At 36.0% G+C, this 19445-nt stretch overlaps 3 protein-coding genes and 1 pseudogene across 4 annotated transcripts; all 4 read left to right on the forward strand.

Annotated features, from left to right (window-relative positions):
• The first annotated feature begins 903 nt into the window (after nt 1-903).
• Nucleotides 904-14359, forward strand: LOC148957793 (uncharacterized; annotated as a pseudogene). The gene is made up of 6 exons (XR_016144967.1): nt 904-8420; nt 8630-8788; nt 9073-9948; nt 10433-10608; nt 10787-11523; nt 12775-14359. The product of XR_016144967.1 is annotated as an uncharacterized LOC148957793 (transcript).
• Nucleotides 955-1689, forward strand: LOC135687654 (piggyBac transposable element-derived protein 3). Its single transcript, XM_065204262.2, has one exon. The coding sequence runs from the start codon at nt 955-957 to the stop codon at nt 1687-1689; it is 735 nt and encodes a 244-aa protein (XP_065060334.2).
• On the forward strand, nt 11707-12909 carry LOC148957794 (uncharacterized). Its single transcript, XM_089114549.1, has 2 exons — nt 11707-12274; nt 12506-12909. Exons 1-2 carry the CDS (start codon nt 12074-12076, stop codon nt 12632-12634), a joined length of 330 nt encoding a protein of 109 aa, XP_088970675.1. The 5' UTR covers nt 11707-12073; the 3' UTR covers nt 12635-12909.
• Nucleotides 14360-18471: 4112 nt separating the features above from the next.
• Nucleotides 18472-18915, forward strand: LOC148957795 (uncharacterized). Its single transcript, XM_089114264.1, has one exon. It carries the CDS (start codon nt 18472-18474, stop codon nt 18913-18915), a length of 444 nt encoding a protein of 147 aa, XP_088970390.1.
• Nucleotides 18916-19445: the final 530 nt, after the last annotated feature.

The following is a 19445-nucleotide window of genomic DNA, read 5'->3' on the forward strand; positions in this document are numbered from 1 at the left end:
TGTGCCATATTTCAGTTCAAAATGGCGTTGGATAGCGAAGGTGAAGGCCCTGACTTTGTTGTCGATGAGGAAGATTTTGAAGAAACGTTGGTCAGCGATTATTCTGGAATAAACGTTGCAGAGCTCAAGGAGTTTTGTAAAGTTGGTGGACTTGCCACTACAGGGAAAAAACAAGACATTATTGATCGTTTGTTAGACTTTGACACTAATGGGCTGATTTGGGATGAAATTGAGCGAAAAATACATATTCCAACATTCAGAAAAAAGTCTGGCCCAACTATTACGCTTGGCAAAGATGCAACGGCAGCTAATTTTTTTTGACCTGCTTTTTACACCTGATATCATGGAACTGATTGTTTATGAAACAGATATGCTGAGCAAAAGTTGAGTCATCCCTTCACAGCATCATCATCAAAAATGAGATGGACACCAACAAGTGTTGAGGAGATGAGGGCATTTTTTGGATGTCTTATTTACATGGGCCTCTGTCAGCTGAGTGATATACGGAATTATTGGTCAGAGGCACTTGGCCAAGAGAGAATCAGTAGTGTTTTCAGTCGAAACAGATTCACTGACTTGTTCAGATATCTGCATTGCAATGACAATACGATGGCATTACCAAAGAATGATCCCAATCATGACAAACTGCACAAAGTAAGGCCAGTGGTGAATTTGCTGCAGCAATCCTTCAAACAGTTTTGGGTACCACACCAGCAAAATAGTATAGATGAGGGCATGATTCCATTTACTGGCAGAAGTTCTATCAAGCAATACATGAAGGACAAGCCAAACAAATGGGGCTTCAAAATGTGGAAACTTGTTGACTCTGTTTCGGCATATTTATATGCGTTTGATATATATATACAGGCAAAGGAGCTGAACGGGAGGTTGGACTAGCTAGGTCAACATGTTGTTTTGAAGTTGGCAAAAGAACTACAACTGGGGCAGCCGTGGATGTTGTTTTTTGACAACTTTTTTTCATCAGTTGACCTTATAGATCAGCTGTTTGAAAGAGGTAAACTTGCTACGGCAACAATTCGACCTAATCGTGCTGGTTTGCCAATAGAGGTGAAAAATGCAAAGCTAGAGACAGGGGAAATGATTTGGAGGATGAAAGATCCACAGACTGTGGTTACCAAGTGGAAAGACACCAAAGAGGTTCTCCTCATTAGTTCTATGAGCAGAGCAGTGCCATCAGAAACTGATTTTGTTACAAAATCCCAAAAAGGCACTGCTGAAAAAACCACAAGAACATTCCCACCGTGTGTCATTCAATATAGAAAGAGAATGGGTGGAGTTGACACCAATGATCAAATGATAGCCTACCAGTATTTGTCAAGAAAATCTTACAGATGGTGGGTGCCCATCTTTTTGGACTTGTTCAAGCAAGCAATTGTAAACGGTTGGATCCTGGAACAATATCAGCTAGATGCAAAAAAGCAGGGGCAAAAAGAGTTCCGGATCGAGCTATTTCAAAGTCTTGTTGGAACATTTTCTGCAAGAAAGAGAGAAGCTGGTCAACAGCCAAATGCTACAAAGAGGTTTGATGGCAATCAGCATTTTGTTGTCAAATCTGAGAAAAGAGGAATTTGCAAGAATGGTTGTGGAAGCAAGGTCTTTTACAAATGTACAAAATGCGAAATTTTTCTTTGCATTGACTGTTTTTATAACTACCACAAGAGACTTTGAAAAGGATTTATACTTTTCTATTTATATAAAACATTTTACTTCAGCTTGAAAAATGTCTATTTTGCAATTATTTTGGACTTTTTGTCTAGATATTCTCAAATTACCTGTCAATTGCCACTTTGGACATATATGTCCTTATGGTCCCGAAAGGGATCCAGACAGGCCATGCCTAGTGTTTTCGGGTGTGCGTTGGCCACATTCAATAAGTTCATCCTCGCTGGTGGTTTCCAGCACCATGTACAGAAGTTCTTTTGTGTTATCTGTGCAAGTATAGGTATAACAATGTTGTGAGATATGTTGTGTGATATTACTCTATATATACATAAACATATAAACACATATGAATATTTATATAGAGGTTTCACCATTTGGATAATACGTATACAAAGCTTTTTGTTCTCGATAATTTTTTGGACAACCAAATCTGTGTAGTCGTGCCCGTACCATAAAGGTGGGTTGTGTGATGTTTCATAGGTTGCACGATGTACCAATGTCATAGATATGTAGATACAAAGAACAGCAAACATGACCGATGAGGGCGCCGCAGTAGACAAGCCTGAAGCGTTCTCCCGCGGAGATCTCGGGTTCCACCAATGCAGCAATGTTTGTTTGAAACCATAAAAATAACAAGCTCATCATCCAAATATCAGGTCGTTCCATCTTCCAAATATCCTACAAATAGAAAAACATTTGATTTGAGTTGGTTCTTTTCTAACACTAACACAAATGCAATTGAAAAGTGCAATTAGAATTAAAATCGCAGCAATATAATGTTTCTAATTACCTGGTCATTTGTTATTGGTGTGCCTTGCTCGATTCGAGGTTGTTTCACCTTAGAATCATCCTAAAATTCGATGGAGTTAACTTTAAAAATTCTGGCTGAATTCTGGTCGAATTGTCTTATTCAAAGAATTTGTTGCAATTTGTATCACATAGTTACAAGCTTTTCCATAATCCGCAGTTTTAATTTAAGGTGCAAAGAATAACTTTCTTGGAGACAATAAATTTGTACAGTTAGTCTTTCAACAACAGGGACTTCTCCAACAGAGATAGCAGTAGAAGGAAGGTAATTTTGACACATCATATCTCCACATCTCCATTTAAGATAACTACCCTTTCCTTCAAGCACTTGAACACAACTTTTACATACCAGAAAAGTCAGACGGTACTGCAAGTAGTTCCTCCAACCAAAGTATAAGGTTTGAGGTGCTCCACACTGATGATCCTTTTGCGCCTTTTCAGTTCTACATTTTTGTTATTTTTATAGAGATGATTTTGAAAGGCTCTTTCCGTGACTTTTTCAAGGAGTCAACCTTTTTTGACACCTTTTGTGAATAAAGAAGAAGCACCAGCTGCCCTTCTTCGAATAAACCTGGCTTTCCACTTATCCTGTTTCTAGCTCTATAATATTTTGTTTGTCTTGCTTGTGCCTTGTCAATGTTTTGAGATGCAGATCAGTTACTTCCATTTCTAGATTCTGTATATAGGTCTTATACTCTTCAGCAAGTTAATCGTAACCTGTAAGACAGATTTTTTGACATTGATTAATTCTATTAATAACCAAAGATATTAAGTGCCTTGATAGTCTCCAAAACCATTGGAATGGTGATAAATCAATATTTCTCATTTGAAATATTTTTATTTCTGAGAACACACACCTTGGACCAATCTTCACCATTATTTTCCAACTGAACTGGTCTTCTTGCCTCTCGATTATAGAGTAATCAGAAAGGCAACAATTTTGTTGAACAATGCACACTTGTCCTAATTACAAGAAGAACAGGGTAAAGGTGCAGGTCCCACACATTTTGCTTATCGTTCACAATTTTCCTGAAAATAAATTAACTTATCATTAATTTTTTAATACTTAGATTAAGAATACAGTAGAAAAGTCATAATCAAACATCAATTTTCACTACATTTAAACATTTTGGGTATTCATATTACTCTAATTGATTCGATTCAATTCAGATATTTAGCTGTGTATAAGGATTAGATGAAGTTATTTCCTACCTTTTTACAGTTTGGTTCGTTTTTTCATCCAAGCCTTTGAGTTGATCGTAGGCAGCTGTTTGTTTTCACTCTACTTTTAGATATTTGCAGAACACATCGTTTTCCTGTCAGTGATAAAACAGTTTTTAGCTCTTCAATTTTAGTCATCTTTTATTATTGTTTTACTTAAAATTGCACAATTTTATTCACAGCTGCAATTCGATAGCACTTTTAGTTGAAGGTACCGTCTACATGAATACGATTTTGAGTATAATTCTAATTTTTTGTTTTTGTACTGAACCTTGAAAAAAGTTTGTGTAAATGTGGTTAAACATATTACACTATTAACGCTATTAAAAAAACTATTAACACGCTACAAGCATTTTCGCTACAAGCACTATCAACAAAAATGTTTTAGACACATCTGTAAGTATTTGAAGTGCTTACAACTTTATCACTGGTACTACCTTGTTCACAAACTCTCTGCCTTGATCTCTCAGGATCTTATCAGATGCTCAGTGTCAATAGAGCGTGTCAATAATTTCGTTAAGCACTCTGTGACCAAGGACTCTTCTGACCAAGGATACAGTAAGGCAATGCCTCTTCCCATTTCGTAAAATAAACAGTAACAGTAAGGATATATTTTTTTCCACTTGGAGTTTTAGGACAAGCAATAAAGTCCATGCCAACCATCTCCCAAGGTTTTGACACCTATCACAAAAATTTACAGTATATCATAATGATTCACTTACTTGCAAACCTAAATGAAAATCTTAAAAATTTTGAAGTGAGCCCAATATTTATAATCAATGTAATAGACCTTCTATTTTTGTAAGCGTCTTACTTCTAAAATAGTTTGAGACTAAAATTTCACTTCTGATATATCTTCAAACGTTTTACAACAGGTGTAATGATACCTTGATTGGCTGGAGGTAAACATCCACATTTCATAGCTTCAGTCTCGAAAACTGACATGTCTCGCACAATTTTATCTTACAATAAAAAGCCATGATTATGAGGAAACCATGAAATGGTCATGCCAGCAAATGAAATAGTTGAGCAACACCAAATTACAGTCTCTGCTACAAGTTATTTACGTAAATTTAAAAAGCTTTGAAAGAGCAGTATGAGCACCATTGTGTGGACACATCCTTTTAAAAACTTCAAAAATTCAAATTTATTCCATTATCTACTGAATCAAGCAACAAGTATAAAATCAAGCTCTAACAAATAATTTTTAATGCCAGTACAACTGAAGTTACTTCCAAGGTCTGGAATATTATTTTGTTATTCCGCAAAAACTCTTACCCACTGGAAAATGTGGTTTGTCATGTTTTTCCACATAAAATTGTGTGAAATTGTTGCTGTTGTCTTCGAAGAACCAAAGTGCCCTCCTATTCCACTCCTGTGGAACTGATGGGAAACCTCAATTGCTTTTTCGTGAGTGGTAACTGCAATTTTGTTGCAGTCAATGCTCTACATAATTCCGTCTGGAAATTTAAAAACAAATTGTTATTTACTGTATATGCTAATCGCTAAAAAGAACAACACCACAGAAAACAATGTTTTGTTGTTTGCTGCCTATTGAAAATTCTTTTCTGTTTTCGTCAGAATGCATCAAGTAATTCACTCATTAATAGCAAGAATGTTGATGATACCTCTCAAATACCAATGTTTGGTCATTTTCCTTATCTTAGTCTTTCGTCATTTGGACATCAATGAAGGAAACTTTATAATATTATTGATGTTGTTTGTCAATTCCAAATAAGCAAAAATTACTCCCATTTTTTTTAAAATCTGCCAATACCTTGCTTTGTGAATCGCCACTCTGGAAGTTTTTTTAAAATTATGTTAAAGAAATTCTCAGAATTTAGATTACAATGTTAGATAATATTAGATTAAACACATTATGGATATGTCAAAGTTTTGATTTCAATCTAGAACAAATAGAAAAGTTGAAATGGTAGCTATTTTTGGAGTAGTTGCTATTTTTAATGGCAACAGCAAAGCTTTTCCATAATCAGTAGTTTTAATTTAAAGTGCAAAGAATAACTTTCTTGGAGACAATAAATTTGTACAGTTAATCTTTCAATAACAGGGACTTTTCCAACATAGATAGCAACAGAACGAAGGTAGTTTTGACACTACTTCAAATCATATCTCCACATATCCATTTAAGATAACTACCCTTTCCTTTAAAAGCTTGAACATAACTTTTATGTACCAGAAAGCTGATAGTAGCTTCTCCAACCAAAGTAAAAGGTTTCTGGTGCTGCACACTGACGAGCCTTTGTTTCTTCTTTTTTAGTTCTACATTTTTGTTATTTTTTTAGAGATGATTTTGAAAGGCCCTTTCCATGACTTTTTCAAGGAGTCACCCTTTTTTGACGCCTTCTGTGAATTAAAAGGAAGCACCAGCTGCCCTTCTTCGAATAAACCTGGCTTTCCGTTTATCATGTTTTGAGCTCTATAATATGTTTTTTATCTCGCTAGTGCCTTGTCAATGTTTTGAGATACTTTTTCGTGCAGATCAGTTACTTCCATTTCTAGATTCTGTACGTAAGTCTTATTTCCATTTCTAGATTCTGTACCTAAGTCTTATACTCTTTAGCAGAAGGCAAGTTAATCGTAACCTGTAAGACAGATTTTTCGACATTGATTAATTCTATTAATAACCAAAGATTAAAAGAGCGATAAGTGTCTGATAATTTTAGCCGAAGAGAATATTCAAACCCTGTCCTCTGCTCAGATAATTTTGAACCAGGTTTCTAAACAATGAGCGTAGCTAGTCTATTAGAGAGGTAGGACGTTTCAAAAACAAAAAGGTTTTTACAACGAGGTGCTGTTCGGACAGTATAGGTGCCTTCAACCAAAAATGAAGGAAATTCAACTTCTCAGTCTAAACGGGAAAGAACAAAGGCACAACTTTTTTTGTTTACTTCATTTTTCAATATAATCCTTCGATTAACGTTTATTGAAGGCAAAAGATAGGACAAGGTCAACTACAATATATATATTTTTGTTGAGGCCTCTTTCAAATGTATAGATTTTGGTTAAAACGTGGAGCTTGCGTTTAAAGTAAACACAGAATCAAAAGTAAACACAACTTGCCACTTTTTGTCCCTTCACACAAAGCAATTGATTTTATCGAATTCTCCATGTGATAAAAAAGTTCATAACAAACTATTGGTGTTAATTGTGACGACTTTTTCTAGAATGTTGGCATTTCAATTAAAAAAAACAATCTTTTCTATCTTTCACCAAAGTCGAGCCCTTCCAATTTGAAGCTTTACAAAATACATGGGTGCATATAGAGCAATTATCAAATTTTATAGATTTCATCCAGGGCAGAACCAAAAATTTTTTAGACTCTTTAGTAGAGTGAATAACAACTGTTGTTGAGTACAAGACTCCTCCTGAAAGTAACATACTCTAAAGTTTCTGAAACTTTTAGCAATATTCGTATGTAGTGATTTAGGTTTAACAGAATTATAATGCAAATTGGCCTTGGTCCTATTATGACTAACAGCTTTACAATTAAAGCGACCACATTTGGTGCACTTATGAATATAACCTTTCTTACATCTACCATTAGGAAGTTCACAAAAGGCACGAGTGTTTATTATATTGAAAGCAAAGGTCACCTGGAGGCTTTGTTTTTACTTAATGGCAGTGTGCTAGTGCTTTTCTTGGGTGATCAGAAACAAGCTAACAGGTAAAACATTGGCTGTGAAGTACTTTTCGTTTTGCAGTGTTTGCCAGCTTCAATCAGGGCCATTAAATTCGGGTAGTTGAAATCCCTAGCGAAAAGATCCTGCAAAATATCTTCACGTAGTTTGAGGGCAAATGCATGAATTAATTCAATTTCATTTCCATCGGCTGTGAATGTGAATACCTGGAATCAGTTTCTCCAAAGAATGTTGGGTCTCACAAAACTAGTGTGCGAAATTGGAAACGCTTTTGTGGTGTTGTTGGCGCATGGTGTAATACGTTGCACAAAAGATTTCGAATTTGTTGGTCTTTTGGAATTCCATGTTAGGAGTGAAGAACCATGAGTTCAGCATTGTAAAACTTGTAATAGTTATCAGAGGTCGGAGATGCCGGCAATCAGAAGAGATGCTTGCTGTCATAATTGCAAAGAATGTCGAAGGCACTGCTATCCTTTCGGCACTGTTGTTTGATCTATGTTAAATAAAACTTTGGATTTGCACCAGAAGGTCGGAGAACCTGGTTGAACTGGTCCAGAAAACGGTCAAGATCTTCAATTCCTGTATATTCAGGCAGTGTAAGGTTTGGCAGGAGAAGAGCAGCATGACCAGGAGAAGCCTGCGACTGAAGATTTATAAGGTCGGATAAATCTTTTACCGCAAAGGCAAGTGATTTCGATTCGTCGGGTCTTGACTTATTGGATGCGTTTTGTTCTTTGGCAACAGCAACCAAACTATTGATAAGACTTGCAAACAGGTCTGCATCCATTTCTTGGAATTTTGCATCAGCATCATTTTGAGAGAAACCAAAATTGATTTTGTTCAAAAGATTAAATGAGCAATTTGGAAACTAAGCAAAAAATTCCAAATAGAACTCCTATTAAATTAACTGTAACAAAAGTATTTTCTTCATTCAAGAGAGCAAGTAATGAGCACATCTACAACAGGAACATCAGACAGGCGCAAGAAACAAAAAAAATCAATTGCAAAGCACAAATCATTGTAAAAGAGAAACAAGAATTTCCAGACTATTAGGTTAAATGTGTTTGAACATTTCGTATATGAAATCCATATCGAAAATAATTTGGTTTTTCGGATGTGCCTATAGAGCAATCTAATTTGAAGTTAAAAACTGGTGGAGCAGAGACAGTTCTAAAAAGAACATGATATTTCACCTTAATTGAAACTTTTAATAATTTTCCTTCTGATGAAGTACTCATTACTTAACCCATTAAACCTTTTCTCCACAGCTAAGTGAAAGTTCTGCATGGTGGAGAAAAATGGCATCAATTGATATCAGAGAAGCGCTAGCCAAGGAGGTCAATGATGTTAAAATGTCACGTCGCTTCAGCTTAACCTTGCCCAAGACAGAAGATCACAGCGCACATCCAGTAGGGAATGTAAGTGCAGCAAATCAGTGTTGTAGCTTGGATGGGTTTTGACAGTCTTGGTGATAGGACATGAATGTATTCCTTTCTCTATTGTTTTATTTCAGACAAAACTTTTTCAAGATTTGAGATAACTGTAAACCTAACATGTAAAGTAATAAAAACTAAGATATACAGTTTTTGAATAGAAGTATTATGAAACTTTGTGACTGAAATGTTGAAACGCCTGCAAGTTCATTTGCCTTTTTGAGTTTAGCACTTTTCTTCTTTGTAATTGTTCACAAATCTGCCCACAGGCTGCTTCAATACTTCAACCACTGGATGCAGAAAAAATACAACTGATAAATACATATGTAATAGACGGTGTTGATGAAGTTGACGATATGCAAAGACATCTTCGCAGCTATGTCCATTTAAATTATAAAGATCAAGCAGCAAACCTAGACAATCAAAGATTTCACCCTACCGATAAAGTAGTAAGGGATCACATGTACCAAGCAAGGCTTCGCCAGACGATTCTAAAGATGACCAAAAGAATCTCCAATTCAAGATTGGAAAGAAAATCGGCCGAACAACAATTTCTACTATCGCCCAAAAGCAGAAATTGGTAATCCTGAAGAGGAAAGAAATCTACTACTTGTTTATCAGTCGGAGCAACATCGGCACCTCATCGATCAATATGGTAACATATGCTTGCTCGATGCGACATACAAAACAACAAAGTATGCTTTGCCACTCTTCTTCCTGTGCGTGAAAACAAACATCGATTATCAGGTAGTTGGGGCATTCATATGTGAACACGAAACAACAGCGTCAATTCAAGAAGGGATCAGCATCCTAGCAAGTTGTAATCCTAATTGGAAACCGGATTATTTTATGACCGATTTTGATGAGAAAGAGATCAATGCCATTGAGTCTGTTTTCGAAAGCTGCAGAGTTTACTTATGTGACTTTCACAGAGAACAGGCGCGGACCTGCTGGGTTAATATAAACATGACCACAAAGTCACACATGTAAAAGAAGAAGTTCTTGCCAGGTTGTGCAAAATCGCTCACGCAGAGTCCGAAACAGATTTCGAAAATGCTGTTGATGCACTGTACCAATTTAAAATTTGGGCAAATTACAGCATGTTTGGAAATTGGTTCAATAATTATTGGTATTCCCATCACAAGGTATACAAACTTTGCTAATAATATCATTAATTACTTTTTAAATGAAGAAAATTCTACACATTTGTACGACACAAAAACTGCAGAGGGGCCTATAGCCATAACTGATATCTGTCTACCTAATTTATTTATTTATCACATTTTAGCATTGTACTTTGCAAAGTCGATTAGTAGACCTATTTCCATTGAGAAAGTAACTTTGCTGCATCTTTATATATATATATATATATAGCAACAATATTTTAACTGCAAACTGTACGAAATCAGTTAACAAGGAATAATATACTGGCTCTTACTGACCATCTAGCTTTAATAGCTAAACGATGAATAGAGGGAGCTGGTATGAAACTATTTGACATTCTTTCTATTTGACAAACTATTTGAAATCAACTTATTACGGAGTTGCTAATTGATTCAAATATTAGAGACTAAGTGTCATTGACCTTTGATTTTCAGCGGTAATTTAAAAAACTCTTTTTCTCCTTAGCGATGGGTCTGGGCATTCAGACAAAATGCTTTCCAAATACTTGTCAAGACAAACAATGGGATTGAAAGGCAAAATAAAAGCTTTAAGTACGAATACCTTTGAAAGAAGCGCAAGAACACCATAAGCAGAATGGCCACGGTTCTAATTGACCAGTTTTTTCCAGAAAGGTACAAAAGGTTAGTATTATACAAGATACAGAAAAAATACATAATTCCTACTTGAAAAAGAAAATAGTAACTATGCTGTCATTATTGTCATTATTTTTATTTGATTTAAAACGGGTTCTTCTACAGCAGGCTTTACCATGGAAAAACTATATCTAGTAGCTGCTAATCAACAACACTCTATTCTTAGGTACTCATCTTTAAATGCTCAATACTCCGGCGGTTACAGAAGCTATACTTCTTGGATACCTAACTATTTGAAGGACAGGCCACAAAAATTTGTCGCCCGTTGCATGGAGAAGATTGTACTGGCAAGCCGCATTTCATCCATCAGCATCTGTGAAGAGAAAGAAGGGGTTGTAAGAGTAAAAAGTCAGGGATCAGACAATGAAGCTGGATACATTGTGCAGTTAAACGCAAATGGTATGCGAAGTTGTCAATGTCATGACTGGAAGCAAAATTTTCTACCTTGTAAGCACATGTTTGCAATCATATTACATATGCAAAAGTATTCTTGGGAGTACTTACAAGCAGCATATCAAGATGCCCCCTACTTCACCTTGGATCCTCAGTGTGCCATCTACAGTGATGAAACACCAACAGCCGATGCAATTTTGGATATTGCCACAATAGATGAGATAAAGGAAGAAGAAACTGATACAAGCACACCAATGCCCATCTGTGAAATGAAAGCTTTGCCATTACCACCCACTTATGCCAGAAGATCATTAGGTGCCACTTGCACAGACAAACTTGACCAACTGAAGGGTCTCACATTCAACATTGCCGATCAGAAAGCACTGACTGATCTGGAAAAGAAACTATCAACTATATTAAATAAAACAAGAGAAATTATGGAAAAACAAGATAACTTGATGGCTGAAAATGAGCAACAATTTCTTGGCAAGCGATCTGCAACATCACATCGACCATAAAAGTTGCAAGCTAAAAAAACGAAACAGCAGCAACATGTTCAACTTGCTATTGAAAAGAATCGAAGGAAAGAAACAAGAGTAGGTGCTAAGGCATGTGCGGATGCAGAGAAACTCATCCATTGACTTAGAAACTGGAGCAATAGGTAATAAATGTTTGTTATAATAAATGTCTCAAAGAAATGTTTGTTAAATTTTCCCTATTCTCTATTCATATCTAGTCTGGTATATAAGGAGAAACGAGGGACTTAAAATAGTGGAAGGTTAGATCAAATTTGTTGATTTTAGTATGGAAAGGCTATATGTGTCTGGGAAACAAGAATAGCGTAAATTAGAATATTATAGATTATAGATACTCACTCTCTGCTAGGGTGCCCAAAACTGTTAATTTCCCTCACAAATATTAAAGAATGATTTAAAAGTCTTGGTTGCACGTCTTTTGTACTGCAACGGGCCTAATTTTGAAGCCCATTTTGTATCATCTTGCAAAAGACTCCAATGAATAAAACATGCTACTTGAACTTAAAACATAAAACTAATGTCAAATGGCTTCACAAAAATGGTTTGAATTTTTAAGGTCATATTGTTCTCAACTCCGTCGCCATTACTTGTTCGTTGAAGGGGTGCAATACTTTTTGAATGTGTACATTAATATTTTACGCAACTGTTTTCTGTTTGGCACACCCAAGCAAAAGAGACCAAATAAAGCTTCTCAAAGAAAAGATGGCAAAGATAAAAGACACAAGGTAAGTAATTAATTATCAAATTGTCAAATAAGAAAGAAATTAATCATCAAATGAGCAATCGGGAGCCTCTATTTGATCGTTGAAAATCAATTGTTCTTAATAGCTGCAGTAGGGTCTAAAAAAGTACGTTCAAAAACTGCTGGTATTTTGAAGATATTTACTCTCTTCAATTTCCTTCTGATATGCCAATTACTTACATTGATGTAATAAATATCATTACATCAATTGCAGCAACTAAGGATTGAAGAGCAAGAAGTCACTTCTGACTGTGAAATTGAGGTTTGCTCAGATTCAGAAACAGAAGAGAAAGAAGCAGTGCATAGAGAAAAATTAAAAAAAGGAAACAATCTTGATACCTGATGATCGGTTGGATAATGTCAATGAATCTGATACCTGGCTGCAGATAGGTAATTATCAACTGAAGCACGATGAGCAAAAAATTCTTTTCTTCTGACATGTGGCTAAATGATCTGGTCATAAATGCAGCTCAACATTTGTAGAAAGTCCAATCCCACATGTTGGAGGGTTACAGGATACTATTTTACAATAGACATTATCATTTGAAGTTGAAAATGGCGAGTTTGTACAGGTATTGAATAAAGGAAACAACCGCTGGATTCCAATTTCAACTATTGGTATGAGTGAAACATCACCTGTCCGTGTTTATGATAGTCTTCAGAATTCAAGATTCGACTTTCAAATTCATAATGTCATTGCCATTTTAATCCATTCACTAAAACAAGAAATCTTAATCAAGGTAGAGGATGTTCAGAATCAGGAAGATGGTAACAGTTGTGGGCTCTTTGCTATAGCCTATGCAGTTGCTCTTTGCTTTGCAGATGACCCACAGCAAATTCATTTTGATAAAAGTCAGATGCGAAATCATCTAATGAAATGTCTTTGCAAGCATGAAATGACGAAGTCTCCACAACTGACCACCAGCATAATACCACATCATGGAAAGTTGCTATCCTTTACTGTCCATTGCACTTGTCGTCTACCAATTTATGCGGATGATGTTTGGAAGGTTGAAAAATGTCCACTTTGTGGAGGAACATACCACAAAAAATGCAAGGCAGGGAAGAAAAGAATCAAGATCATCAGAAATGGCATAAAAAGATGGTTTTGCAGCTCAATGCTCAATGCATCATTCGTGCCACCTATGAAATTAAAGATAAAGATGCCCTTCCATCAACTATAACTATTCTTTCTGAAAAATAACAAGACATCATTTTTAACACTGCATTAAATATATATCGACTAATTCAGCTGCCTAATTTTTTTTTAATTTACGAGTTGACATTTAATTTAAATGTTTAAACTAGAGGCAACCATTTGCAGAGATATTTCCAGGAATGCTCTGATTAGGTAAATACGACTGTGTTTAATTCTTTCTGGGTTTGAATGTTAAACATCTAATCAATCTCCAAACTATAATATGTTTATTTATCTTACCTGGCATTCATCTTTGATCTCTCATTTTTGATAAGCTTTTGCTCTAAGACAAGCAATCAGTTGTTGTACATGAGACGTTGACTAGGCCAAAATTTCACAACCCCACTCCTTTTATTAAGACATCTTATAATATTTGGCATCGAATAGTACCTCTTTTCAAAAGAAAAAGGAAAAAAGGCTAAGGGTTCCACTCCATAAACAGAACAGACGCACAGCAATGCTCTTTCGCTCTAGTCTTTTGGTGGTAGCCATTGATAAGTTTTGTTGACAGTCCCAATATTTGTTTCCTCGTGCTTGTCCAAGTGTTCGTCATAGCTACTGACTAGTGGTTGCAGTGTCCGATAAGAATGAAATGTATATATCTGCGAAGGAACCTTGCAGTTCCTACTTTTGATTGGTGGGATTTCGTCTCTACCATTCAAAGAGCCATTATACACCAATTTGACTTACGGCCTCATTTTGAAAAATTCTTCAAATTTTTTTGTACAAATTTTTTATCTCAGATTCGGATTGAGAGCAATGATTTTAATCTACTTGGAAGTTTTCATTATGGTATTGCTCACGATATTGATTTTATAACTACATAAAGATAAAATTATATAAAGGATTTGACCGTGATTGGAACCTGGGGGGGGGGGTAAATTTTCCCCCCAAAACAATTTTTGGAGTCAAATCACTTACAAGTTTTGAAACTTCCCTAAAATCTAAAATATAAGCTCAAATAATATGAAAAATGTATTTGGCCTAAAATTATGGCAATAAAAACATATCTGAGCTTAAAAAAGTCATATAATAAAGTTTGGGGAAATTTCGAAAACGAGATCGTATTATCTCATTTCCATATAAATTTCTTTTTGTAACCTATTCTCATTCATGCTTGGAAATTTGTTAGGTTTTATAGTTTTTGTTGTTTCATTTTTCTAATTGTCATTGCCAGATTGTGATAACTGTTTGCTTTTCAGACAAATTGCATCATGTTACTTTGATGTGGTTTTGTTACTCTAATGTGGCAATAAAATACAAAAATTGGTCAAGAATTAAGAAAGAATAAGAAGCAACAGGATGTGGTACTACAAAATGTCAGAATAAAATAGCTTTGATATTAGAAGTATATATATCTTTTATGAAGAGGTATACCTGCAATATAAATTATATATACCAATGTAATATTTCAACGAAATCAGATTCTTAAACTAAAGAGACTGTAGCACCATACCGATTTGGATTTGGAGCATTTGTTTCACACATGTAGCCAGTAGGAAGCAACTCATCACCTACAACTTTTCTGCCCAAATAAGTTTGGTAGCCTCCATTTTATTTCTTTTGTCTTTCGTCCTTCTGTTGTTTTGGTAACATTTGTTGCTTGTCCCATGTTAGAGCTTAATTTGGCAAACTTCTCTGAAAGAAATTTTTGCTGCCTTAACCTTTAAATTATCAATGCTCTTTTGACTACGTGTTGGCCTCCTTGGTGGCCACAAATGTTGTTCCAAAGTCATGGAGCTTATGCTTCAGTGCATCAATTTCTTTTGCCTTGTGTGATATTTTGTCAGCATTATAAGTTTCTGTCGTCCTAGCCCTTAATAATGAGTGGAAATTTTCAACAGGGTATTCATCAAAGGCTGGAAGAGAGGAACAAATTGGAATGATGATTGGATGCCCAACCAATTTCCAGTACTCAATGTTGGAAAGAGCTATCAAGGAAGCCTTGTCATAATGTCTTCTCCTGAACACAAGAAACATTACCCAGCAACAAAATAAAGATTGATAATACTCAGTTGCCATATTACTTTTGAATACCAATGAGTAAATACTGAGTGTCATTGGAATGTAAGTGTCAAGGAGATTGAGTAATGTAAGATATTCAATATCTTTACAATTTGGAAAGGCAGCAATGATCTCATCCCTAACCAATGTCCACTTCCAACAAGAATGAAATTATGTATGGCTTAGGCTTTTTGAATACAGCTCAGCAAAGAAAGCATGAGATTTTATGAGACAATTTCTTTTGAATTTAATGAAATATGCAATGGGCCTACGAAAGGAAAAATATTGCTACATTAATGAGATAATGTATCATCTTTGTTATACACAACTTGACAAACAAAGAACTGAGCAGGCCAATCACCAACAAGAGGAACAACATATCTTAGAAGGTATGATGACAAACCGTTTTCAAGCAGTATGGCCAAAGCAGTGCAAAAATTGTCATATGATTTTAGTGGCATCTCTATTAAGTCAACTAGCTTGCAGTTATCCATAGATCTTAGCTGTGTCATTCTTTGGTAATCATGGATAAACAACCTATGCCTTTCTGATTGAGGGTCAAAAAAACTCTGCTTTCATCCAGTCTGGCATTACACCGACATAGCTCTTTGATAAAAAATCAATGTTATTGTCAAGAACACTTTTTAAGGTCTCAAAGTTAGCTGGCTTTATATCATTGACTAGAAAGGTTGCATGGCTAATTGCTTCAACACTTGAGAATGACTTCAATAGAAGTGTTGCCATGTGGGTGACTTGTGATGTTGCAGAAGTAGTGGCACGTCCATTAGCATGGATATTATGGTAGTCATCTATAAAAATTACCACCATATGTCCCTTTTCTGCTGCATTTTTAAAAAAAATCATTCACAATTTTGCTATGATTTGCAGCAATGCCTTCATTAATGTTAATTACTGTGCGTGGGTGTGCTGTAAAACCCATATTATGGGGGGTTTCCATGCCCTTAGTTGTAACCCCAAAGCCTCTTAGAAACTTGGCAGTTGCCACTTGAAACCAGTTAGCCCTTTGTGACTGACCGTAGACAAGACTGTATATAATTGAAACAGCTCTTTTTTCAATCAATTTTTTTCTTTCAGCTGTTTGTCTGGCAGTTGACATAGCTTCTACTATCATTTCAAAAATTGTTGTTGCCCCTGCATTACTACAAAGCTTATTAAAACGAGCTGGATCAGTAATTGGTTCACCATTTTCACCAAACATTTGGAAACATTTTCCTCCTATTTTTGAAACTTGAGATTTCAAATTCATTCTAGCTTTACCAATTTCTTGTTACCAATCTCAAAATTATATATTCTTTTAAATTTTACAACAGAACATAAAATATATAACCAAAGACTGTAACTGAGTTTTTAATTTTCAATGTTGCTTTCCACCAAAGCCATTCCGTCTTGATTATATCAGAAGTCAGAAAGTCCAACGATTCCCGTACTAGGTAGCAGCAGCTGCTCAAAAGGCATCCACCAAAAAAGTTTTCTCTTGAAAATTGATCGCTATGCCATAAAAAGATGAGTTGCCTGTTAGCTAGGTATAAAACTGGCTTTTCATCTAAAACTTCCGGCCAATGTGTTGTAGAGACCAACTACCATCTCGAGTGGACTTGGTAATAATTCTAATTCACATAATCACGCCACAATGGAGATCCCCTTCCCTCGCATTGGTGCCTTGGATTTGGGCAGTCCCTCAATTTCTGCATCATAAGGTCGTATTTTTGATGGACTATAAGGGTCATTAACATAAATGAAAAACGATCCATATTAGCTACAGCACATTTGTAAAATTGATCACAGAGACAAGATTTCTAGACTTAAAATTTGGTCTTGTGGGAAGTTGGATAGAATGTGGCTAGCTCCCCCCCCCCCCCCCCCAGAGAGATAGGAAAAGTTCAGCCTAAGACTTTAGGAATACTACGTCGAGTTAACTCAAAAGCAGCGGTAGTTTTTTAGTAAATTTAATAAACATTGTATACTTTTATTTTTTGCTGATTTTATTTAATGTATATTTTCGTGGCGGCCCCAAATTCCAGTAGTGGTTTCCCTCCACAGCTAAGGGTGTTTTCTAGACAAATGTAAACAAACCATGCAAGATTCGCGGGATCTGATTGGCTATCAAATTTGGTAAACAAAGCATCTATAGGACGAAAACGAAATTCCGATATGCTTAGCCCAGTAATGAACCCTGAAAAAAGCATACACCCTCTCTCTTAGCCCAACTTCAGATGATGGAAAGGAGGACATGAAAGGCTTTGAAGCAGAGAAAAATTGCAAGCATCCTAAGCCTACCTCAAGAAAAGCAATTATTGAGCAAAAGCAAGAACTGATGACGAAATGCCTTGACATTCTGAAAAAGCCGGGACAAAAAAGAGGAAAAGCCTTCCCATTTTGCATTGTTCAATGCTGAGAAAATGAGCCAGATAGACAAAAGGACACAAGCCATTGCAGAAAAACGAATTAATGATATGATCTTTGACTTGGAAATGAATGGGCCTTTCTTCTCAAATGGGAATGAGTGGCAAAATATTCTATTCAATGAAAATTTAAATATGTCAATAAATGACGGACCTTTCATGTCTTATTTGCAATGATGAATTATTTCAAAACAACATTTATTTGTAACAATAATATAATTAATAATAATACATTAAAACTTTTAAAGCGCAAAACTAAATAAAAAACTTATTTATCTTTGGCACTTTACAATATCTAATGACCAGTGTTCTGTGTATCTAAAAGTATCTAAAATAGTTTATGAAGTATTAAAAGCAAGATAGAATTAATGTGCACGTACGGGGATTGGAGTCTTTAGGAATGCCGCAAGAAAGTTATGGTAGCCTTTTAATCCCAATTATCATGCAAAGAATGCCCAGTGAACTCGTTGTCTACTGACTTCATTCTCTGGGAGCAGTTCGACTAGGAAGGCAAAAGCAAAGCTACCCAATCTGGAGCTGCAAACTTTTGACGAAATGCCACAAGATTGGCCTGGATTTTGGGATGCGTTTAGCAGTACAGTGGACGATGATGAGGACCTTCCGGACGCGGTGAAGTTTCAATATTTGAAGAAGTCATTGTTGGAGCCAGCGAAGTCGGTATTTTCGGGATTCAAAATGACAGCATCAAACTACAGAGCCACGGTGGAGTTGTTGCATCAATGCTTTGCGAAACCGACAGTGATCAAAACAGCCCATATCAACGAGATGCTCAAAATCAACAGTGTGTATGACGAAAGGCGGGTTGACAGGATGCGATCTCTGCACGACAGCATTGAAATGCACTTTCACAGGTTGGAAGCTCTGCATGTCAACGAAGGGACGTATGAAAGCATTGTTGTGCCAGTTTTGCTGGAAAAGATCCCCCAGGCCGTTTGTTTAAACATGGTGAGAGTATCAAGCAAAGATCATTTGGAGTGATCTGTGAGAGATTTTTTGGAAAGTTTGAACAAAGAAATTGCAATCAGGGAAATACAAGCACCAATTTTTGGGACAGGGGGCACAGAACGGAGAGGCTACGCCCCACGGAGAATGGCGGAAAGGGTAATCGAAGGTACAGCAGCGGCATTGCACACTTGGAGAGCGGACAGCCAGAAATGATGATGTGCCTTTTGCCAAGAAAACCACAACAAAGAAGTTGTCCCAAAATTACAAACTTAAGAACATTATCAGAAAGTATGGTCGTTGTTTTGTTTGCATTAGGAAAGGGCATAAGGCTGTAGATTGTAGATCAAAGATTATGTGTAAGAAGTGCAATGGTAAACATCACATATCATTGTGTTATTATTCCAAGGATTCAACCGTAGAGAACTTTGTAGCAAGGAAAGCAGTGACAAGGAAAAGGAGAAACCACTTGTCACGCAAAAGCGTATCTGGGACTGGAAAAACCCCATAAAAAGCTGAAAAGAGAAGAACCAAAGAAATCACAACAGAACAAATATAACTGCATT

The sequence above is a fragment of the Rhopilema esculentum genome, chromosome 20 (assembly GCF_057945365.1).
Source record: "Rhopilema esculentum isolate cy_ngs chromosome 20, ASM5794536v1, whole genome shotgun sequence".
Classification (NCBI taxonomy): Eukaryota; Metazoa; Cnidaria; class Scyphozoa; order Rhizostomeae; family Rhizostomatidae; genus Rhopilema; species Rhopilema esculentum.